Raw genomic sequence first — 25,159 nt, forward strand, 5'->3', positions numbered from 1 at the left:
CCTTTAATTTTTTACTCAACAAGTAAACACTAGACACTTTCTAACACAAAATAATAGCTGGTATGAACCACAGATTCATTCAGTAATAATTTCTCCATTTCACAATTGTAGTCATTTAATTTAATGTTGCATAGACAGTAGTATGCAACCATAATTTACTAATCTCTGTTAGTTCAAGATACTTATTGCTATTTAATGCAATTCCATTGAATTCAATACTACAAAGCTAAACCACGTCTTTTAGAACTAAATAAAATCTTCTGTTTATTGTCAAGAAGTCAGAGGCGCTACAGCCTACCTTTTGTCCCTCAAACAAGCAGTTTAAATTAATATCACGTAGAAATGCTGCAATTCACCAACGGATCTGAATTCTCTTTGACGAGATGTAGTGAATGACAATTGATGTGTTGTGTCACGTCAATGAGTGCCCAACCATGCAAAGGTTATCTTTTCAATGTTTTGCAGTAAGTTGTTCGTCCCTTAGCTCCATTTCTCCGAGGTGAGATAAATGATGCAGTGCTGCCGTAGGAAAGACGCCACTCCCTCCAAAATACAAAAAAAAATCCTTCATTTTCCAGGCGAGGCCAAACTGATTGTGAAAGACAGACAAGGGAATGAGGACAGTTTGCAGAGCAGAGGCAGAAAAAAAACAGGGCAGGGCTGACCACAGCTTGTACAGCTTGTCTGACATCAATCGAGTGTAGTTAGTTTGTCTTGCGCTCACTGGACGCAAATCTGATTCTTCATACTGTTGAAAGGAACAGAAAAAAATGATTTATATTAGTCTGTATTCCGAAATTATAATGAAATATATATAATTAAAATAGTATGTAAAAGTATGTTACGGTATGATTTTTTTTTTTTTTTAAACCAATACATTAATATTTTTTATGCATTTGATGAAGTTTAAAAATGGAAATTCTAGAAAACAGGGACTTGGGTAAAGATAAATGTTCTTAAAATCAGACTATATAACTATACAACTGGATATAATCAGACTTTTAAATCCCCAAAAAGGGACTGGTTGAATTACACACCCTAGTCAAAATATTCTAATAATAATAGATTAAAAAAAGTCATCTGTGTCCAGATCTGTAATGCAATCTGCCTATTGAGGACATCTGATATGGTAAATGCTCACTGGTAGAATTTACATGTTGATGATTGTAAAAAGGAAAACCCTAGTCGATGGATGATAATTGTATACTCTAAATGCACAAGCATACGATTGTGGTCTATTTTACTGGTATCCCAACTATACTGTCTGCTCTAGTAGGATAAATAAGCCATCCGGTGATGAAACTGAAAAGTCTGCAATGCACCGCCAGTCACCAAGCTGGAGTATTTTTTTTTTAATCAATCACTTGCTCAACCATCCATTCACTCAGGTGCATAGAGAGCGGAAAGGCTAATGACCCACTGAGACAAGTGGCTGATGAGCATTGGAATGAATGTTTGGAACAAAGAGAGTGAAGACAGGTGGAAGGGATACGAGAATACTGGAAAAAGAAGAAATTCAATAGGCATGCACAAATACTTTTTTCAGACTCATACAAATGTGACCTACTTTTTGCAGGAATGCAAATGTGACTAATTTCAACCAGTTTTGCTCAACTGCAAGCAAAGTGTACAGTTTTTCCCCCCAAAATAGAACATATAATCTGTAAAGAGACTGAAGTCCACAAGGTTGCCCCCAGCCAAATAAAGCCATCTATAAAATTTCAGTCTCAGCAATGCCCCGTTCCACAATAGTCTCTCGTAATTTATGCATGCAGAGTGAAATGCACTGTATCTAAAATGCACAGGCCTTCTCTATGCTCTAGGAGCAGGAGATTTCAAGGACACGGATGAAAGCAACGAGAGCATTTTCTCCACGTAAAAATGAAAAGTAGCATTTAGCATTACGTGCTTCAACATCAATACTTTAAACGTGCAAATGAGCTCTACTTTTGGAGCCCGCAGTAGCGTGATCAACTCACTTGTTTTGGTGCTTTGAGCCTTGCAGATGCGCGTGGTACTGTGCCACCGAGTTCAAAGTCACGCTACACACGTCGCAGGTATGCTTTCTTTTCAGACCTGGAAGTAAACAAACGGTGCATCCACTTAAAAGGCAGCTTTTCTTTTCACTTGCAGCGTTTTTGCTGAATCAATTCTGTTATTTTGTCCGTGTTCAGGGACGCGGATAAGAATTCATTTATTTTCCGAACCGCTTGTCCTTACAAGGGTGCTGGAGCTTATCCCAGCTAATTGGTGGCCAGCTAATCGCTGTCCATATGGATGAGGGAGGAAAACCGGAGTACCTGGAGATAACCCACGCAAGCCTGGGGAGAACATGCTAACTCCACACAGTGAGGACCCCACCTGGGATCGAACCCTCGTGAGCCCGAAGCTCTAACCACTTGCACACTGGGCCGTGTATATGCAAATCCATTAATTTAGCAGGCGCCACGTTATTTATGGGACGTGAGGTGATTGCAATTGGCAAATTTGCACCTTAAAATTCTGCGCCTGCAAGGTTGATGCACACCAGCAAAGTGATGGCATCTTGATACAGGCAAAATGGGGGCCAGCAGCGAGAACTTTCTGCTCGTGTTATCATTTCTAAAGCACCATAAACAAAAGGACCATAAAATACTGTCTATCCTGCGCTCTTTTTAATGGAGCTTCTGCATTGAATGAGGAGTGACCGGCAAGAAGGAGTCATGCCATAACGACTAGGATGCAATTTTGCATTTTCCTCTTTCTGGGTTGTTTTACAAAGTAGCATACGGTGACAACTGGTGCTGACTTCTACAAAAGTTGTTTTCTGGGTGTGCTCGCTGTATATAAAGGGAGAAAATATAGTTATACTAGTATTTCAACATTTCCAGACTCTGTGTGGGGAGAGCCCTCAATTGAATTGGAAAATCAATTACGTACAGTGTGAGTATGTGTATGTATGTATATATATATGTATGTGTGTATATATATGTATGTGTATATGTATGTGTATGTATATATATATATGTATATATATATATATATATATGTATATGTGTATATATGTATATATATGTATATATATGTATATATATGTGTGTATATATATGTATATATATGTGTATATATATATGTATATATATGTGTATATATATATGTGTGTGTATATATATATACATGTAAAACTTACTTTGACAATACAGTTATATTTAAACAGCTGTTTACTTTTCATCAATATTTCAAGAGTGATACTAGAGTGCATCAGTCTTGGTTAAAACGATTCTTCCGACCAATATACTGTACGTTATCAATATTGCATGCACCTCATCAGACACAGCGCAGCTGCTATATCCTGACTTATGCAGCAAGCAGAGATGATCTGCTCTGCGGTGGCCCTTGACTGCTTGCTTCTAAAACTATCTTTGAAAGGATATGAGATTATACAGTAGCTTCAGTAGCAATCGCTTCCAGCCACCTGCGGCTCTTCTCTCTCTCCTGGTTTTGTCTGCGAAGACACCTGGCCTTACCAAGCTCTCGCTTGATTGGGCTTGAATTTTTTCTACACACAAAACCTAACAGTATTGGTTAAATTCATCAAAGTCAGTATCAATAGAGAGCACAGCCCAAAAGTAATGTGTCCTGGCAGCTCTACTTTCCCCATTTTTCCAACAAAAACAGAATATATATATATTGTACAATGGATGAATAAAAATGCATGTTTTTTTTCTTTTACCATTGTCATTGGACAGTACAGGCTATTTGGAAGTAATGATTTAGAATTCAATTCTTTATTGGAAACGGATAATGGGGTCGAGAGGCTTTTCTGTGTGGCGCTTAAATGCTCTGTTGAAATGGGTTTTCTCTTCATACTCAGACTTTGGAAATTCTACAATGAACTTATAGTTGTGAATGTAATTGTCAATAGATTTTACTGTGTATTCCTATGTGCTTCGTGATTGTCAACTAGCAAAACTGTAAAGGAAAACTGTAGTTAAACACGTAATAGTCCTAACCGCCCATTCATCGATATTAATCCTTACATTTTATTATTGCCAAATCATTTATGTGTAGTAGACATACACCTGCTTATGGCAGGTGTGATACTGGTGTGTGCCCATAGCGAGCAATGATGATGTTGCTCACACCGGTAGTCATTGTGCTCAGGGAGGTTGTCTTTCTGCCCAGAAAAACAAAAAAATAGAGGGAACATTGACTAGGAGTATTTGTAAAGTTTGTCTCAATAGAATTCACCTAGTTGTGAAAAACAAAAAAAGTTTTGTTCTGAGGTGACACCTGTTCCATAAAAAATAATGTATTTGTAGAAATACTGTTAAAAAAACCTCGGGTTTACACAAATGTATGGCATTATGCTCTCTATACCTCTACACCTTCTCATTTCCCCTGTCCAGCTTTACATGTATAGACTTAATTCTACAACAATGCATGTTCTAGCGTAATGGAACTTCTTTCATAGGAGCTGCTGAATATTTCATAACCTGTACGTCTACAGAATCAGGTTGCACATTTTATCAGCATGCTGAGCAGATTGAAAGGATGATGCTGTGGGTCACATAGAGGGAAGAGCGAGATCAGATAAAGTACAAAATAGATAAAAGTGGCGAAGAGATGAACAAATGTGAAGAAAATTGCTTTGTCAGCAGCAGCAGCATCATCTGCCCCAATCACCAACTGGGTTGCCACCAACCAGCTGTGCACACTGCATACATAATTCTTCCATAAATGATGCTACTTTGATAAGGAATTAGAGGAAAAACAACAAATTCCATATTAACATACAAACACACACACACACAAATCCTTAATAATGGTTCAATTGAAAAAAAAATAAGATAAAGCATTAAATATGGCTGAGGTGTAGAAGACCATGTGCACTGATCTGTACCAAATTGTCATTCTCATTCAGTATAGCTCCATATGAATGCCCTTTAACACCTCTAGGGTGCTTCTGGTATTCTGGCAGCCAGTAGACCACCAGCTGGGACGATATTGTGTAATTGTTATTGACATATTGTGACATAAGTGACATCGTCTTCTCTACAGTAAAAGTAACAGATTGTGACATATAAGTCAATTGGAGCGTGCACATAGCTTCAAAATGTTGCATGAAAAAGGAAAAAGCCTGCATCCATATAACACAACTCGACTCTCTCTACGCAAGGGGGCCAGAACTGAGATTCCAAACCCACATAACAGAACTGTGAGGCAGATGTTTTATAGTCAAGTCTTCAGGTGACCTATTTTTTAGCCCATATGGTACTACATGACATTGCCAAACATAGGCGAAACCAGTTGGGGCATATTACCAAGCTCGCGGGCTTTTATGGGATGGACCAGACATAAGGCTGCCTGACAGGTCTCATCAGGCTACAATGACTTTTTTCTATATAGATAACAAAGAGCTTATCCCCTGAGAGTTTTATTCTCAGTTGGTAAAGGTGACCTTCCACTATGTTTTTTGTTCACCATTATTATTCATTTTGAGTAAAGCTTCCATACCGTTCATATCTCCCATGTCCAGAGTCTTGCCCAGTTGCTCCAGTAGATCTGCTCGGCCAGCATTCTTCTTGTGCTTTTTACCATCATAATGCTGTTGAGCCATGCCGGGGTTGTTGAACCAAGCGTTGCATAGTTGGCAGTAGCGATCTGAGTCACGTCGGTGTCGAGGAGAGGTCATAGGAGATGTTTCTGGAGAGTTCTTTACAGGACTGGGAGATGCCTCTGGGAAGATAAAACACCTAAATATTGTTCTATGCTTTGTTTTAGAGTTGTGAGGTAATTGAAAATCGCATATCGTATAGATCTCAGGTTTGTTTTTATGCAATTCTTGCAGAATTGCATTCAAAGTATGAGTGTGAGCATGAATGGTTATCCGTCTACTAGTGCGCTGCAATTGGCTGGCAACATCTGCCGAGTGCCCGTAGTTAGCTGAAATGGGCTGCAGCACCCCCGTGACCCTTGTGAGGATTAGCGGTACAGAAAATGAAGATTTAAAAAAACACATACACATAACCTCCCCATACACATTCAGTCTCACTCTAAAAACTACAAGTTAATTCTCTGATGAGATAAGAAAAAAAAAACCTTCAGATATACTGCTTTTTAAAAGTGACTGATGTTTGCAAGACTAAATGCAGCACAGCCTATAAAGACAAGATTGCCTATTCAAGTGCAAGAAAGGCAGCAGTATGCAACTAACAGAGCAGTATAAGAGCTTTAAACCATCATCAACTGCAAACTAACAATACCCATTAACCAAGCAGAGCCCTCCCCCAGCAGTCATGTGAAGAAAAAAAAGCTGTTATCATCATTAAATGCCTTAAAACGGAGCCTCTGAATTCTACCTGACAAATGGAACAATGAGCCTGCTCATCCTGTTGCTACCCACTTAAGTTCTTAATGCATGTGTACCACTGCGGCCAACCAGAACATCTATTGTTTTGCAACGGTGTTCCGCAGTGCATAACAGAGCTGTTAGCGTAATTCCTTTAACTGTGTCTGAGACAATGCGCCTGACTTGAATCAATTACTGTTGTCTTACGGCAGGGGTCTCGAACTCAATTTACCTGGGGGCCGCTAGAGGCCGAGTCTGGGTGAGACTGGGCCGCATCAGGATTTCCACAAGAAAAGCACTGATAAAACATTCCAACGTTATCAAATACCTTTATTTTTTAACAAAAAATAATGAATTAAATAAATTAACTTAAAGATGAATAAAAAATAAATCAATCAGTAATATAAAACCAAATAATACTAATGAGCATACAGTAGATATACACTGGCTGGCTAAGTAGAGAAAATGAATTATTTTTATTCCGTTTCAAATGTCTGTATTAACAGCTCTTTAACCTTTAACTTTCTGAACTTGAATGGAACATTGAACATGAAATATTCTGAACACGGCTTCTTTTGCCTACTCCTTGCTGCTAGAGACCTGGCAGCGCTTCTTCTCACATAGTCACATTTGGCTTGAGGGAGGAAGCAGTGGAGACCCTCAGTAGAGCTTGAAGATGTTCATCAGTAAGTCTGGACCTGTACTTGGACTTATTGAAGTTCAAGGTGGAGAAGAGCTTCTCACACAAGTATGTGCTCCCAAAAAGGCACATGGTCCGCTTGAACCTTCGGGAAAGTTCAGGGAAGCTGGGGGTCAACTCTCTCAAAAATTGCCCAAGCTTGTCTGCTTCTCCACTCACCTCCCTGAACTTGGCTTTGAGTGCAGAGTTGCACTGCAGGTCAATGAGCTCCATTTGAAGTTCAGGAGGGGCATCTTGCACATCAAAGGAGAAGGGGTCCGCAAAAATTTGAAATGTGGCTTTGTGTGTCTTGAAGTCTGCAAATCTGTGATCAAATTCCTCCTGTAGCTTCGAAATGGCCTCAACATACATCTCACCACTGAATGGTGTGCCTGCATCCACAAGAGCCTTGCATGCTGGGAAATGGCAAAGGTTTGTCTGAGAGAGCTGGGCTTTCCATAACACAAGTTTAGTGCAGAATGCTCTCACGTTGTCATAGGCAGCACTGACAAGTTGCCCCTGTAGCTTCTTGTTCAGTACATTAAGCTCATGTGTGATATCAACAAGAAAAGCCAAGTCCATGAGCCATTTGGGATCACTTAGCACAGGATCAATCAACTCACAAACGGCGTAGCTAGCTTTGACTGCTGCATTACTGTCTTTGGTAGCCTTCTTGAAGAGATCCTGTTGCCTCAGAAGACGTGTTTTAAGACTGGCAACCTGGTTGGCTCTCTCATCTCCCTGGTATTTTTCGTACTCCACAGCATGTCTCGTAGTACAATTACGTTTCAAATTGTATTCCTTGTGCACCGCAACTTTTTCAGTGTAAATGAGACACGTCGGGGTGCCCCTGTGTTCAACAAAGAAATATTGCACTCCCCACTTTTCTTGAAACTGTCTGTGCTCATCACCGACCTTTCTCTTCACCGCAGGCTTTGAAAGAGACATCTCTGGGGCTCTGTAATATGTTTTTCCACTTGGAATGAGTCTCGGGTTGATCTTTCACATTCAGTCTCGCGGGTTTGTGGCGCATGTGCACTTTCGCTCTCCGTTTCAATCGCGGAGATGGCTACAGACACTGACACAGGCTGGATCACGGATCATAGCGCCTCATTCAGTTCTATGCTGAGAGCAGCGGAGGAGTGTGCGCGCCGAGCGGAGTGATCGGCCTCACGGCTTCTCCTCCGCCCAGCTGATTGGAGGAATGAATGAGTGAGTGAGCGAGGCACTGGACAGCCCGGCCGATGTCCCGCCCACCAAAAAAAAAAAAAAAAAAAAAATTAAAAAAAAAAAAAAATAAAAAAATTTAAAAAAAAAAAATTTTGATCTTTCATATTAAGACGGGGGCCGCAAATTATCGTCCCGCGGGCCGCAGTTGGCCCGCGGGCCGCATGTTTGAGACCCCTGTCTTACGGTATCACAAGCTCAATAATTGCAAATGAACACGTCAAAACCCCAGTTGTAACTGTAGCTATTATGTGGATTTGAATCAAAGACTTTGGCAAAAAAACTGAGCTCTTTAACTGCGATGTCGCTGCAGGATGTCAGAATTTATTTAATTTTACCCGTGTAGATGGGTCAAAAGTCAGCTAGCGACAGTCAGTTAATGCCCTATTTATTCGGGGAATTTCACTGTCACAGTAGCATGAGGGTGAGAATACAGACACAGGAAAAGACATTTTTGACATACATATACATACATTGTTCAAACTAAAGTGGACATTTAGAGGATGAAAAATCCGACTCGTAAATTGAGTAGGCCGCATCAGAGTGAACAGATGTTACGACTAAAATTCACAAAAAGGCTGCCTTGGGGACAGCAACAATGAAATGCAGTGGTTTCTTAGTATTTTGCACAAATTGATCGTGTGGTAACGTGAACTGTCATTTGCCAGATTTAACTCAAATGCTGCTGGAAAAAGTTGGACATTAATTAATTGCCAAATTGTAATATAAGATAATAATGCTATATGATAGTCAGCACTTTTGGTACATCTTGAAATAGCAGTCAAGCAGATGGAAGTCATTTCAAAAATATATGTGTACAATTACTTTGCCTCCTTCCTCATATGATGAAACATCGAGTCATGCACACGTAATACTTCCAAAAATGTGAAGCAAAAAAGAAGCTGTAGGTCATTTTTGGAATCAAATTCTCTGAATCACTTCCTTTTAAATGAACGCAAGGGAAACATTTCCCCAAGCAAAGTTGAGGATGTTGAAGGATGTGACATTCGTGGGAGCCGTTGTGCCTACAGCCTGGACATTTGAAACCAGGCCAAAACATGTAATTTCACTCCACATTGAAGAAATCAAAATATACATGGCCACCATTCCATCAACACCGTTAAATAATAATGAATTATTTTTTATTGACCAGACCTAAAAATATGAACCAATTTAAATGAAAATCTTTGCATCACAGCAATTTCATATTCAACCAAAAAAACCTAATGTTGAATTTTCTTTCCCTTTATAGGTCAGTCAACGCCTTCAAAGTCAGACCAATGCCTTCAAAGTCAGAACAACGCCTTCAAAGTGCCTGAGTAAGTAGGCTTATATTTTTATTTAGCAAAACCACATGAAGTGTTCTAGCAGATGAGTTGTCCCCAAGTATAAATTGGTTATCCTATTAATTTTAGACTCCTGTCTGAAATCTCCTACTAAATCTTAGTGTGTAGTGTGTCCCCCAAATGATGGTGTAGACCATCTGTCCTGTGGAAAAGAGGCATAAACTACATTTTATTGAAGCTCTTCCAAGCCAGTAGAAGCAGGGTTGTCTCATTAGAGTTTATTGAGGCATTAAAATGAACACCTTCAGTGATGTTAAGGTTGAATGTGGAGGGAACAAAAGGCTTGGCTGGGCAATGTTGCTGGAGAATGAAAGGGACAATAGAATGTCTCAAGTGAGACCACATCAGAAACTAGAACAAAGACTTCAAGTTTCACAGTTTTTTTGGTGTGAAAATCACACAAAAGTCTCTCAATATTGTATGATTTACTGTAGATTTTTTTTAAATCACACATCCATAGTTTTTAGGCTACAACAGATGAATAGTATTTACATTTATTTCAATGTAAAACATTCCCTCAATTTATACAAATATAATTATTGATTAAAATACCCAAGTTTCCACAGCAATAAAAACATTTCAAAAAGGGCACTACCTTTGGTGGTGAGCGAAGGCTGATCCCCAAGTAGCAGTTTTAGCCTCTTGGCATGAATTTTACCCTGGTAGTGTGACTGTGCAACCACTGCTGATGTGAAAGACATGTTACATAGCGTGCAACATTTATTCTTGTCCACATCCCCTTCCTCGCTGCCCTGAAACACAAAGCAATATGCAATTAGGAAACAAACAAAAAAAGACAAGAAATAGAAATGTTGCTTCCTATGTTTTACTGAAAAAATGGACGGAACAACAGCTAATGTAAAAGCATTCTAAGGATGATCTCAATTTTTAATCAACAATTCAATAGATTGATTTCTCCAGCTGGCCTGTGTTTCTGCAACATTAGGTACCGAGTAATATCAGTAGGAGGTCAAGTGATACTTCACTAATTAGGCTGCTGAGTGAACTGATGAAGAAAGAAAGAAAGAGAGGTGCCTGCTAATGATGATTGAGAGGGTATAGTTTGCACTTTAATACAACACACTTATAAATAATGTGTGGTAGAATTGAGTATTTACAACAGCAAAAAATATATCCTAAAGTCACATGTCATAATTACAGACCTTGTAAGTTTACAGTATATTGAATGTGTGCAAGAAGATATGCACCCAACTCATCCTCGACAGTGTGTGGTTTGCTGTGACTCACTCTGACACCCCCAACCCCCTTCCACGCACAAACACACACCACCCATCCTTCTGTCCTTGGCTGTCCTTCATTTGCGCTAATCGCACACACATCCTAGCAACCTTCCCTTGGTGACAAAAGCAAGACCAGACTATCAACCATCTCAGAAATGATTCATATAATAATATTAAAATACAGGAGCTCATGCATGCTATGTCAGCAGTCCATCCCAGAAAGTTAATGATTTGAAACATTGGCTGAATGAGCAGCTAAGTACCATAAGAGAATGTCATTAGTATTTTTCTTTCTAATTGTGTCTGCATTGGATTCATAGATAAAGGATAGAAGTTCGTCTTGAAAATAACGCCATCTGCCCAGGTGATGAAGTCAAATAGCTGAACTGCTTTGCGAAGTGACATCTTAGTGCCACAGATTGTCTGGATGGGGTTAATCCAAGCCGGACTTTTTACAGAGCATAGAGCTTGCCTTATTTTAGGGCCAGGAAAGACGGTCTACTCAAGTGCATCTCCCCCGCGGCACATGCACAAGAAATAGGGCAGTTAAGTACAAGGGTATCCCCTACGAAGAAAGGATAAAGGGACTTGGTCTGAGCAGACAAAGCAGTCTATTTCTGTGCACTGAGAGGAGGGCAGAGTAGAGCTAAGTCTGGCCCCTACATCACAAATTCACACATAAATGCTCGAAACCGATAGTTCCTGCAAGATATAAAAATCTGTTCTTATTGATCTCACTATGCAAATTAACTGATTGCTGAGAACTCCCATTTTGTGTTCTACTGTTTGCTCTTCTTTATAGCACTACTTTAATGTGGACTAACATACTGAATGGCAGCCTTTCGCTAGATGACCCAGTTGAAGGATTTGTGGGATATTCTGATCAGTTACGCTGAGTCAGCAAAATGTACATCTGTGATAATTGCATGCTCAGCTCTTCTGATGAACCTTATGAAAACTAAAATGTTTACCACCAAATTTGTGGTCCGCTGGAGTTAAGTAGGTCGAGACTGTTTTCAGTTTGAATACAGCTCATCATTGAAATATACAGTATATCAGTCCATTTTGAGAAATAATTTATTGTATTGTAGTCTTCATCCTGTATCTATCTTCTGGATTCTATTCAAAGCATTCAATAATATGAAGGTCTGCTTTCAAACCTGATAAGAGTCGGAGAATGGTTGCCACAAGCGTCAAGTCTAAAATTGAGTTTGCGTCATTACTGCAGCTTCTTAAAGAAGCTGATTTTTGTTGCTTTTCTGCTGCTATCCTGAGAGAGTTGTTGCCCTTTACCCAGATCCAATCTTGTCTATAACAGTAAACTTTCACATTTGACATATTAAACACATGCTCAAATGTACAAAATTCCCTACTTTGAAAACAAACTCAGTTTTTTCCGTTTTTTGCAAACATCCTTGTGAGGATAAGTGGTTCAGAAAATGAATGAATGAAAAAGGACCTACCAGATATCAGTAGTTTTTTTTCTTTTCTGTCACTTAGGAAATATGCCACTGGTAGCAAAGTATAAAGTCCTACTTGTGAACCAATTGTGTGTTTTGTAGACAACAATTTGGTATTTTTCAATAACAAATCTGTCTGAATTCATTCAATAGTCTTTGGAATATGATTTTAGAATCCATTGTCTCACCGTAAATTAAAATATAGAAATTATTATCCCTCAATTCTTTTGGCTGCAGCTGAAATAGGCCGTCGAGAGATAGCACAATTCAAACCTGCCACAATGGCTCCACATATAAGATTTGCGAGCCAACCCACTTTAATGTTGTTATTATTATTCTCATAAAATATGTATCACCGCTTGAAATGTTGAAATGAAATTGGATCACCTCATACGAATGTGAGCGTCAAATGTGCAATCTGTTGCAATTTGCAATGGCTCCAAGAAAGGTTATGGCAATGAAGCACAAGAATTCAGTCACTTCTTGTTCCGTCAAGGCAGTGTCAGACACCTGTGCCTTCTCCAGGATGACTGCTTTGTCTCCCCTCCAAGATGTCCAGTGGCAACACTGGAAGCTTGATTTAACGGAAGACGGCAGATGCAGAAAGTGACAGGGAAATAATCTCTCTGCACGTAGGATTTTAGAGTGCTTATTATTACAGTAATCGCGGCCTGGTGGCGCGAGTGGCTAGAGCGTCAGCCTCACAGCTTTGGGGTCCTGGGTTCAAACCCAGGTCATGTCCATCTGTGTAGAGTTTGCATGTTCTCCCCAGGCCTGCGTGGGTTTCCTCCGGGTACTCCGGTTTCCTCCCACATTCCAAAAACATGCATGGTAGGCTGATTGGACACTCTAAATTGCCCCTAGTGGTGAGTGTGAGCATGAATGGTTGGTTGTCCGTCTCCTTGTGCCCTGCGATTGGCTGGCCACCGATTCAGGGTGTCCCCGCCTCTGGCCCGGAGACAACTGGGATTGGCTCCAGCACCCCCCGTGACTCTAATGAGGATAAAGCGGTTCAGAAAATGAGATGAGATTATTACAGTACAATATAGCAATAGACGATGCAAGCAGTAAAAGCAAAGAAACACTAAGACATTACCAAGTCTTGTGTCAGGGGATTACAGGTCAATAATAAATGAGAGCCTCGGGAGGTAAAAGAAATTCATGTTGCCTTGTGAATTGAAATATTTCTACTACTTTGAATGTGCTTTAATAAATTCATTCATTGTGATGAGTTTATTGCAACTCTTGAGGCATATTTTTCCTCATATGACCTCATCCATTTATCTCGCATACAGGGCGGGTGAGCAAGGGGGGGTGCTGGACCCAAATGCAAGTAGAAGAGACAGATCCAAACTAATTTTATTCCTGAAAAAAACAAATTATTACAAATAGCCTGTCAAGGTCAGAAAGGAAACATGAGAACAAAGGCCACCTTCATACCGGAGAACTTGACCCCAATTTCAATTTTGACAGATAATTCCAATCTTTTCTGTAGCCATTCTTATTGCAAGGACATATGCGACTCGCATTTTTTAAACCGGATCATTTCACGTGCCATAACAAGCTAGAAAATGTATTTTCTGTGCCTTCATCTGACTCGTTGGCGTCTGTTGGAATTTCGTATGACGTATGAGGCGCAATCAAGCGTATATGTGTTCGTAGCTGTCAGACAAGAGCATCTCATTCTTAGCCGCACGCGAATCAGGCCATGCTGAATGAAAAAAAAACAAATCAAATATGTGTCGCATTTGGGCAAAGAAATCGGAATTGACCTGCAGTCTGAACTAAAATGTAAAAAAAAGTCGAGACAATGATCAACACTGAGTGAATCTGATTGGCAGACACACAATCAGCAGATTGACAATTGGCAACACTAATGGGGAACTACAAAGACTAGGCAAGGACAAGAACCACTGGGACCTTAACGACCCAAGGAAAAAAAGCAAGCAAAACCTGGCCACCAGCCCACCCGTAAAACCGTGTAACTGTACGGGTTGACTGACATTCCCACTCAATCTGGATGAAAACAAGTTATCCCAGCAACTAGAATGACCAGCAGCATGTACAGTTGTCACATACAATCAATTCCCAAAAATCCAGACGCTGGGCTATGCCCCAATGTACGCACTGTCTCAGTCTCTGGAGGCAGTGCTGCTGTGTGTATTTTTAGACAGTGCCACCTTATGAGCACCGCCTGGTCACTTCAAATCTGTGTACTTTTACAAAGGATGCCCCTCCCAACGGGAAATGTGCCCCTTTTTAACAAGGGCCAGGGTCAGACTGGGGGAAAAAACGCAAATGCAGAGTGACAAAGGAGGGCAAAAGATGTGCTTGTGCCTGGCTTGATGTTACATTTTGACACAACGTAGTATACATGCTTAAAAACAATAGGATTTTATACTGAGAGACACAGTTAGTCGTTCACTCATGTCACAAGCCGCTTATTCTCAGGAGGGCCACGGGGGTGATGGAGCTCAGCTGTGACCGGACGTTTGATCGCCGGACTTTTGGTCGCTGGACTTTTGGTCGCCGGACATTTGGTCGCGGACGTTTGGTCGCCCGGACCCAAACAACCGGCGACCAAACGTCCGGCGACCAAACGTCCGGCGACCAAACGTCCGGCGACCAAACGTCCGGCGACCAAACGTCCGGCGACCAAACGTCCGGCGACCAAACGTCCGGCGACCAAACGTCCGGCGACCAAAAGTCCGGCGACAAAACAAGGTAAAACAACACGGTCTACGCATCAATAAAAGCCAACAATGGCCCTGAGCAGTTTCACTGAGCCGACGTGTGAGTGTATAAGAGTTTGTATGTACATGCGTTGTCCCTTTAAGAAGCTACGTCAGTCAGTGTCTTAACAAGTTCTCCAACAAAACACAATAAAAGTATGGGAAATTTGGAGCTTTTCTTTAGCCTAATAATTAATAGGGTATTAAGTATGACTAAATAATAATTCGCAGTTTGTATTTAGGGAATTTGAGCAACAATTTTAAATGGTAAATATCAATAACCTTCTGGGCGACCAAACGTCCGGCGACCAAAAGTCCGGTGACCAAACGGCCGAGTACCGAGCTCAGCACTCATTCAAAACCGTACTTATATTTGAGGTATGGTGTGCTCACTTTTCTAACTTCAATTTATTATAGGCTACATTGCAGTTAAATCCAAGAACATTTTACGCCAAATAAATCAAGGGAATATAAGCTTGTTTGAGAATACCCGAATAGTTTAAAAATTAAATATATTGAATAAAATACTTCAACATTTTTGCTCACATTTTGGATAGCAGAGAAATTACGATGGCTTTGTATCCAACTAGCGGCTCGACGCCACCACATTCATGGCACTAAAATAGTGGCCTCAGCCTTTCAGCTATTCAGTCACTGAGAGAGGTTCTTGAAAATCCATTAACAATAAAGCTCTCAACGTGAATCTGCCGGCTAAGATCCGACAGAAGACACATGTTTCTCAGTGAGTTCAGACAACGGACATCATGGATATATCATAAATAACTTACATTGTCTGTTCTGAGCTTCTTGGCAGGGCAGCCTCCATCCACAGGATGTAACATGTAATACAGTCGGACTTTATTGGCATGTTTTCGACTCTGGAAGATGAAAGGAAAATGTTATGAATAAAGCAATCCAAGGCAGCCAAATTCCTTTTAATTATGTAGACAGAGTGCTGTAAACAGTATATATATCCTATGTACGTATGTACATTTTCAATATATTGTGTTTTTCAAGGTGCCTTCCTTTATTTCACCTTGCCATTTCCTGCTGCATTACCCAGGAGGCCTCACAAGAATGGGTGTGTAAAAATGGGGCAGTCACGCCTGTCAGGCTAGTGTTAAAGTAGGGGATTATAAAAGAGCAGAAAGATTTTAAAGGGTGATTTGTGGAAAATCTTAATCAACAGAGCTCATGGAACTAGAAGAGACCGTGGTACAATTAAAGTTGAAGTTAACAATGAGCATTTTCCAAGCTTTCCGAGTTAAAGTTTGAACTTTTTCAGGGTGATCCACTCTTTTATTTACCTATTTTCACACGACAAAAAAAATTCCCCTAAGTTATGATGGTGACAGTCTGACTTTAGAGCAGGATAATCTCTATTTTTGATCCTATAAAATGTGGCAAATCTCAACGCCAACCTGCGGCCTAGAGTGGATTCTGTTGACGTTATTTATATTTCGTAGTCCATTATTTAGTAGCAGTTACTGTTTACTTGATCCTCTTCACCATCTGACCCTAAGCTCCTTATTGTCTAATTTCAGCAGTACACTGTTACCCTGCACAGTGATACTACCACAAATTGTGGTACAGTATATCATTATGGAGGTTAAAAGGAGAGCCCTGCTGCTTACTCATTCACGTCTATCGGTTATTTGAGCGGCTTCATTAAAACAGAAGTCAAATAAATGTACTTGCTCCCTCCCATTCCTTTCCTGAAACAACATTGAATTGATAATTGGAGGCTAGTTCAATAAGGGTTTAGTAGGTGTCTTCTTACAAGCTTTGTATTGATTGTGGCTCTGTTCTTGGAGACACATCAGGGGAAATATTTGAGAGATAAAATGAGTTGACCCGAAAATGAATCAGCTTTACAAGAAACAGACTTGGAATCAGAGTTGTGATATTGTGATCATGTTGTAAAGGACAAAGCAGAGATGGAGGAGAATGAAATTTGGATTGCCAACATGATTATCGAGAACATAACGATGGCAAGGACGTAGAGATTTTACCAGGTTTTGTTGCGTTTACTGCTCTGCGTAGTCAGAGGTTTTTCTATTATAAGAATAAAGCAGTGAAAGTACCAGCCTAGGGAATCCAGCATATTGCTTTATTGATTGGGCACCAGTTCTTTATACGATTTACCTTCATTTTTTTTTGTCTTTACGGGACATGCTCTTATTCTGCCTATGTATGAGTGATGATTTAAAGTTAAGTTAAGAGAATTCTAACTCTCACAGTGCACTCAGGCAAGCTTAACTTTCTCTACATGCCTTTTTCATGGTAGCTAGAGCTTTGCTGAGTAGTTCAAAGAAACACTGAGAAATTAATGTTGCGTAAATGTATTATATTTCTGTGAGAGAATCTTCATGTCACCGTGATAAGCCTGAAGACTTTTTCTTCCACCGAGTTTCCTTTTTTGACAGCTCGTAATATTATAATTCATCTGGACCCCTAAAATGTTGAAACGCTTTTGTTCTTGGATTCATTGACTCTCTTTGCTGGTTTCTCAAAAGTAAGTTAGCCAGATGAAAGGGAGATATGCGCATTGCAAACTAAAGAGGAGACTGGGCTAAAACTAATATTTTATTTATTACCGTCCAAATTAGAGAAATTGGTTTGGGGCAAAAAAAAAATCACCAAAGTTATCTTGATATAAAATTGGCCTGACCGTGTTTAGCAAAACAATTTCTCTGCAAAGAAAATGTAAATTAGAAAGGCTAGTTAGTGCTTCATTTCTTTCGAGTAAAAAGCTCATACATAGAAATAGTGTGTGGAAATTGTCGCATTCATGCACACTTGCTTAAGCGGCTATACTTGGAGAGTGATGTTTTTTTTATATATATCAACAAATTGTTTGAAATAACTCCACCAGTCTGCTCATTAGCGCAAAGTTATCTCAAGGGGTCAGTTGTTTATCTTTTTTCATTTTGATCAACTGAACAAAATGTTCGAAAAGCAGCAGTGTCGCTTTACTTTTGATCATGCCGCATTATAATTGCACTTTTTGCCGCAGTAGATTTGTGTCAACAGTAGTTGCTGGACTGTTTTTTCCCGTCCATTAACTCTCAAGCTATCCAAACGGATGGCAAAGGATTAATACCAGTAGTCGCAGTGCTGACATCATTCAAACCGTTGTAAAATAAGGATATACATTATGTTTTGCACTTTGTCTTGTTGCAAATATCAGGAGTTCTCAGCGAGCTAATGAGCCATGGGAAATAATTGGGGGAGAGATCTCATTGCCAGACAAGGGTGTAATTCTAGATTCCAGAGGTTATTACTCTTGAGTTGTATGTATTCAATTTGCATGCGTGCGGTAATGGTAAAATGTATTTCTGAAGTTCCCCCTTTAGGGATTATAATTATTCTAATGAATTACCGGATGTATTCGCTCGACTGTGAATGGAGAAAGCAATCAAATATAAACCCAAGCCACTTTTCAACACTCACCGCACCCACTGTCTGAACTCAAATGCAATGCCTGAAGGGAATAGTAGTTGGTGTAGTAAAACCTAGTGTGACTCACTAATCCTCTCCAACACAAATCAATATGTTTAAAGGTCAAAGAGAGCGGTCGTGGAAATACAGATTAGTTTGTCGGGTTGCTGACATGCTCTGACACGATCTCTGCCACATCTTCCGTTGTACTGATGAGTAGCTAGCTGCTGCAACGACCAGATTTGAGGAATGTAAAATCACAGTGTAAAATATTTCAATTGGACCATCAAAAGAAAACAGATTTTGGCCAACTTGCATTTAACAAAGGACTATGCAATCAAATCTCAAAGTTGTATTTGATTGATTCATTTGAAGCTTCAAATGACATAGAAAGTGTGAACATAAAAACATTGCTTGGGGATATTTAACCATCCTAGCACAAGACTAGTTGATTGACTAATCAAATCACTCATCTGTTTTGTCATAGCCTGCAATGGACGGACCGCCGATGGGCAATTAACTCAATTGTCAGCAACGATGTCTTTAACAGATATAATCTGGAATATTAACACTTTGTTCAGATATTTCAGCATATTTGGTAGATGGTTTGCTACCATTATCTGACAAAAAAAGGGTGCATTAGCAGATTTGTTCTTCCCTTTTTTGCTCTCTTCAGTAGCATGTCCAAAACATGTCAAAATGCACTCGAGTAGACCCAAACTGCTGCGCTAAAAACAGAATGTAAAAATGCCTCTGTTCCAGGTGGCAAAGGGCCCCCTGCTTAGAATTCACCACACAATAACAAAATTAATATTTGATTTGAAATGGTACAGCCGCCTCCTACAAAGTCCCGAAAAACAAAGCAGTTCTCCCGTGACCATGGCACATTTTAGATGACTGTACTTTATATAGCTATGACCACCTCACAGTCACCATCAAAAATTTGCCAACTAATAATAATAATAATAATAAGCAAGTTGATTCAGAATGCAACAAATGGAACTGACTTTCTAAAACGGAACAAATATTTGTTCCCCAATCTCAATGATCAGACTCCAGGCTTTTAGACCTTCAATGTATTTTATATACTGTATCTACACTAACAATCTTTAATCTTACATTACTCTTAGGTTAATGTTTTTTGCACATACAGTAGTGAGATAACATCTGGAAAAAAAGCCATTTGAACTCCTCTGACAGTGCAATATCCCTCAGTCTTTCCAGTAAACCCACAATTGGAGTCAAGCTGACATCTGATTGAGGCAGAGAGAAACTTCATGTGGAAGGAAACCAATGGAATGTTACATATCATTGCAGATGCATTGAATGAATTCCTTTAACGCAAAACATAGACAAAGTATTAAGTTTCAGAAAGAAAGGCATCCAATTGACTGCATTTAGGTTCAAATTTACAGGAAATGTGCTGTTGTGACTAATACCTTGATATTACAGTGGACCCTCAAATGTCATGTTTTGTCGGTGGAATGTTTTCCTGTATAATAACGAGGGAGTTATGAATAGTTTATAGGAAAATCTAAGTTTAAGGATTTTTTTTTAGCATTGAAAAACAATCATAAAGTTTTCATTGCATTCACGTAGGCCAAGTGGTCTTCCTTACCTCATAATGGGCGACCCTCTGGGACTCGGAGATGAGCTGAGCACTGCACACCCTGCAGTAGCTGTCTGTGAATAGCCCTTGGTCCACTTCTGTAGACTTCATCTGTTGAAAGATACCAAATGTTAGGTTAAATGATGAATCGACTTATTTTTCTACCTTAAAGGCATTCAAAGCGATTTGACACAACAACAACAATTGTATTATTTTTTAATGATTTATTGTGGCACATTCCACCAGTTGTTATTTTTTTTTCCACCTTCATTTCAAGAGAAATTAATCTTTTCCCATGCGAGATCCACAAACCAGCCCATTTTTAACAGCACAAGCAAACAATAATCTTGTTTTATAATTTCATGGCTCTTAATATTTCATTGCCTCCAACATTTAGCTTCTCAGGAGTTAAAGTTCTGTTTTCTATCTCATCCAATAACAATTTTTTTGCTGCTCAAGCACATGTCGATCATCACAGAGTAGATTTAAAATCATAAAAATATATTGTAAAATGATTTAAAAATGACCTAAATAGAACACATGATTCCATAAATATATTAACTTTTTTTTTTAAATGGTCCCATTAAATTCCGCTTTAAATAGACTTGCCCCTGTAAAAGCGTTTCATAACATGAACTGAACTGTTTAGAAATACTTAATTATCGCTATGGGATACAAACAAATGACCAGCTTTTGTTGCATTTCACTGCCAAAGGCTATACATATGTTAGAAATAAATGATTAATAATCCCAGATGTTAAGCAGCAGCAGCAAAACCACCAGCCCAACCAAAAACAGGAACCGGGGAAACTTATTTTGGAAGAAATTCCTAAGCATGTTGAGGTCAATATTTTTAGTGTGATGGCTCCTATGGTGGGCTGTGCATTAGTAACCTGTTGCCAATTTAATAATTGCTGCTGGATTTAAGTACCCATGTCAGCTGCCATGTTTAAATCCAGCCAATATTTTGGTTAATATTTTTTTGGGGGGGAAATACTACATTATCCACTTACATGCTCAAGCATACAAAATTGTAAATTCCTCTCGCACAGCATTGTCTTCATGCACTTCACGTCATTTCGTTAAGGTATCCATTTTTGCTTATTTTGTAACCTCTCGATGTACACGATATATGCAGTCATAGAAGTGAGCAAATCTCGTTAATCGCATTGACCATACATTTTAATGAATGAGAATGATGGAACAATGGAAGCATCGAGGAATCAGGGCAACACTCCTCAAATTGACACTCAAATTAGCAGCAAGCCACTTTCAATGTCACACCTAGTCAACAATGTTTAGCATATCCCGAGAACCCTCATCAGCAGGCAAATGAGTCAAGATGCATGACATAGAATCGCTGGGGGCTGCGGAAGGGTGCCGAGGTCACACCAGCAACTGCCCAGTAGATGTTGAGGCAGTGAACGATCACTTGTAATCCATTCAACAGGACAAACTGAGCTTGACCAGCCTTTTGTAAAAGGTGTGCGTCTGGCTCTTAGTTCAAATTACTGGCTTCACGGGTCTGTGGTTCTGTTGTGAGGCAAAACCACTGACTTTGACACCAAGGAAGCGAGTTAACAAAGACCCATTTTCTCTTCAATATCTCTTGTCGGCATACCAGTCTCCTCTCATAACTTCATTTTTGGAGTTAAAGCCATATCCACCCAGGCATTCACATAATTAAGATTAAGACAGAGGCCTACGTGGAAAAATATTTTAAGCCAGATGTTAGATAAATGCAGTATATATAGTTAGTACATTTGTGTCAGGTCTGTTTGAAATAACGTGACTGAGGAAAGGATTGTCATCTTTTATCAAATAACAGTATAGTATTTTATTATGGCATGTCGTTAGCATGACTAATGGGCAGTACGTGGGTGCGCCCCGCCTCCTGGCCATGGTCATCTGGGGTAAGCTCCAGCACCCCAGCAAACCATGTGAGGAACAGCGGAATGGAAGATGAAATTAAAAAGGGTGAAGTGAAAATGTTCACATTTCATGAATACAGATGTGAAAAAAATAACCTTTTCCAGTAACTCTAATGATTTTAAAATTCTAATCTTTAAAATTCAGTGACATATTTGAGACTCAGGAAAGCCCACCTAGCATCAGGTGTAAAATGACACATCCGAGCACTATTTGTGTTCCCGTGACAAATCTCATCTAAAGAGCTTTGTGCACTCATCATTCCATTTGTGTAATGTTTGTTCTTTTACTTGACACCAGTTCCCTTGTCGGCTGTCCCGTGCACTGTCTACAAATCTGCTCAAATCTGCTGAATGAATATGTTTAACAGAGAACGGGAGGGCTGCCTCCACTCGAGTACAATAATCAACTTGGTCGTAAGCCATTGGGGGAAATTTGGATAAATGTTGAGAGCGTGCAACACCAGAATTGTGACACAAGTCAGCCTAATGAGGTTAATGTTGGCCAGTGTAAGTGCGAACTCAAAATCTCCTTAGTCAGGGAAAAGAACATTTAATTTTTGGAGCAGATGCTGTACTAGGAGGCTTTTTGCTTACATAACTTTATGAAAAAGTCGAAATTAAACACAGTTGGGATAGGAGAGATTAGCAATTCGTAGGAAAAGGACAGTGTAATGAAAACATTTGGAATCAACCACATTTTAAGACTTCTCTAACTAAATAATCTTATCTGATTGAATGAATAATGAATGAATGAATACAAAATATTTGAATATTAATTAAAATATAATGTTTATATGTAAACCATTTTTATTATACTACTTGTTTGTAAAATATATTCATTTTCAATCATCTAAAATATATTTAAATTCATTTTCAATCCCTACAGCCGTGCGCACATACACACAGTCTCACTCAACAATTTTCATAAATTGATATCCCTGTAAAGTTAATGTCTTCCAAGTCACACCAGGGTATGCCATCGTGCTAAACTTCGAGGATAGTTAAAAACAGGAATCACCATCATATTTTTAATATGGCAAAATGCGCAGTGTGCCAATGACTTGAATTGTAATCTCACTTGCATGAGACAATACAAACTCTATTATAGCGCCAATACCTAATTTCCACTTGTCAGTCAGTGTGCAGTTTGTTATTGCTATTGCAACTGCTATCTTTTGGGGAAAAAAGGTTTGGAAACATCCATGACCTTTGCAAAACACCCAATTTCTTCTTGATCCATCAGACCTTGCTTAGCTATTCTCGAAAAGAGACGACACATGGACGGACGCAGTTGAGAAAAATGCTGTGATCCATCTCAGATAACCAAATTAAAGAGAAATGAGAGATGGAAATACTCCTAGAAGATATTCATGTATGTAGTATTCTACCTTTACCTGAATGATTTATGACAATGGAATATTTTCTTCTTTAAGCAGAATGCAGATGCTGAGAAGTTTCAAAATATTTTAGAAAAATGAAAAAAAATCATTCACGTAAAGTCATTAAAATGGCTCACACTGCTTATATTAACATTTTGTTTCATAACCTGTAAATACAGATAAGGAAATATGAATTGGGTCCTTAAAAAAGATCAATTGAACCCAGATGGGGCCCTCTTGTGGTTTGTAAAAGTAGTTGTTGATGAGACTGCATCATCTGATACTATAGTGATTTTTACTAGGGCTATCAAAACTGAGAATCCATGGCCTATAAAATGCCACGTTTCACGTTTCTTTTCAACACTGCGGAATAAGTATGAGAAGATTTGATCTAAATGGAAAGCGACACATTTTGTACGTTAACTGCTCAGCGCTCAGTGCCGCCCATTCTGGCTCTGTTAAACCAAAGTGCAATGAAATAAAATTGAAATCAAGTGATACTGACAGACACATCATGATAGCAGAATAAAATGATGCACTTCGAGCTGTCCACTTTTGGTTGGATCTTGCGTGAGTGATGTAAATGGCAGACGTTGAAAGTGACACCCAGAAAAGCAAAATAAAACATTAAGGGGATGGATTTAGGGCTTTAGCCGGTTAAGCAGGACTTAACAGAGGTGGGAACAACACTGTAAATGTTTTAGTGGCAAATGAGTTCTGTTGACGTGGAAGTGAAATGTTCACTGAATTGTAATTGGACAGCTTTATTAAAGGAAGCTGAAATACTAATAGACATATTATACCGATGCTGTGCTGTGTGATTAGAGGTTATCTAATTTGCAGTGTTTTTGTGTGTGGGTTTAAATGGCATGGAGTTAAAGATTGAATGAATGAATACATCCCTTTCCCCTTTTTATTCACTTGTAACACAATGTCCCACAGATGCATCATAATAAAATATGTTGCTGTGTCTATTCTCAGCATGCCACTTTTAAAAAAAAAAAGACTTTAAATCTAAACATCGACCGGCCGGCACCCGACTCAAATATCGCTGAACTGTTCCCATCTGCAAGCATGCCCCAAAGGTGAGCGAGGTGCACCCTCGCTCACAACCTTTTAAATGTCACCTTGAGACAACCATGTTACCATCCACTTTCAAATGGGTGTTAAAAACACTTAAACACTTCATTCCTTACAAGATCCTATTTTTTTTCCATTTCAACCCGATTACATTTAAAAGAAGTCTGCCCCAGAATACTATTTAACAGCATTTCCTGACAAATTAAAGAAATGTGGCGACCCTCCAATAAGTGATGGATGGTTCATACTTGAGTCAAGCAACCAAGCAACCTCCACCTGGATCCTCTTATACTTTGCAAAACAAAACAAGTGTGACTACTCTCATTGCGCGCACGGTGCCCCGCAAAAAAACGCCTCTAAATCTCCGCACCACGCACCAAGAATCACGCCGTGCAAGAAGATAAACACACAAGAGGATAGACATGCCTGCGGTTGTCTCCCCTCTCCCATCAATCCCACTCGCTCCTCTGCACGCCCCCCGTGACTGATGCCAAAAGATGACTACATTGAAAAGAAAGAGAAAACAGTACCTGTAACTCTAGGCTGTAACTCTGACAAAAATGCGTCGGGAACACCGCCAGCTGATGTCGTACTTGAATGGAAAGTATCCGATCCATGAACCAGAGCCGCCAGGATGGCGACTGAGTGAGCGCAGATGCGTCTTTTCCTGGCAGCCGTACTACAATATAGTACAATCTGGCGT

The 25,159-nt window shown here is 39.5% G+C and overlaps 1 protein-coding gene and 1 long non-coding RNA gene across 4 annotated transcripts in view; one reads left to right on the plus strand and one right to left on the minus strand.

The window, feature by feature from the left end:
• zmat4a (zinc finger, matrin-type 4a) lies at positions 1-25,117 on the minus strand. Of its 2 annotated transcripts, XM_077601462.1 has the most exons (7): positions 24,987-25,117; positions 20,076-20,177; positions 15,805-15,894; positions 10,179-10,335; positions 5,497-5,718; positions 1,980-2,076; positions 1-748 (listed from the first exon to the last, which is right to left on the minus strand). In XM_077601462.1, the coding sequence occupies exons 1-7, from the start codon at positions 25,071-25,073 to the stop codon at positions 721-723; spliced, it is 783 nt and encodes a 260-aa protein (XP_077457588.1). In that variant the 5' UTR covers positions 25,074-25,117; the 3' UTR covers positions 1-720. The 2 variants fall into 2 exon arrangements, with proteins under 2 accessions (XP_077457588.1, XP_077457589.1); XM_077601463.1 differs by lacking the exon at positions 20,076-20,177.
• LOC144074841 (uncharacterized) overlaps positions 1-25,159 on the plus strand; it is a 93,040-nt gene that overhangs the window by 37,837 nt on the left and 30,044 nt on the right. For both annotated transcript variants that reach the window (XR_013300397.1, XR_013300398.1), the window contains exon 4: positions 9,490-9,556. This is a non-coding gene — a long non-coding RNA (uncharacterized LOC144074841). The remainder of the gene's footprint in view (positions 1-9,489; positions 9,557-25,159) is intronic.

The sequence above is a fragment of the Stigmatopora argus genome, chromosome 5 (assembly GCF_051989625.1).
Source record: "Stigmatopora argus isolate UIUO_Sarg chromosome 5, RoL_Sarg_1.0, whole genome shotgun sequence".
NCBI classification, from domain to species: domain Eukaryota; kingdom Metazoa; phylum Chordata; class Actinopteri; order Syngnathiformes; family Syngnathidae; genus Stigmatopora; species Stigmatopora argus.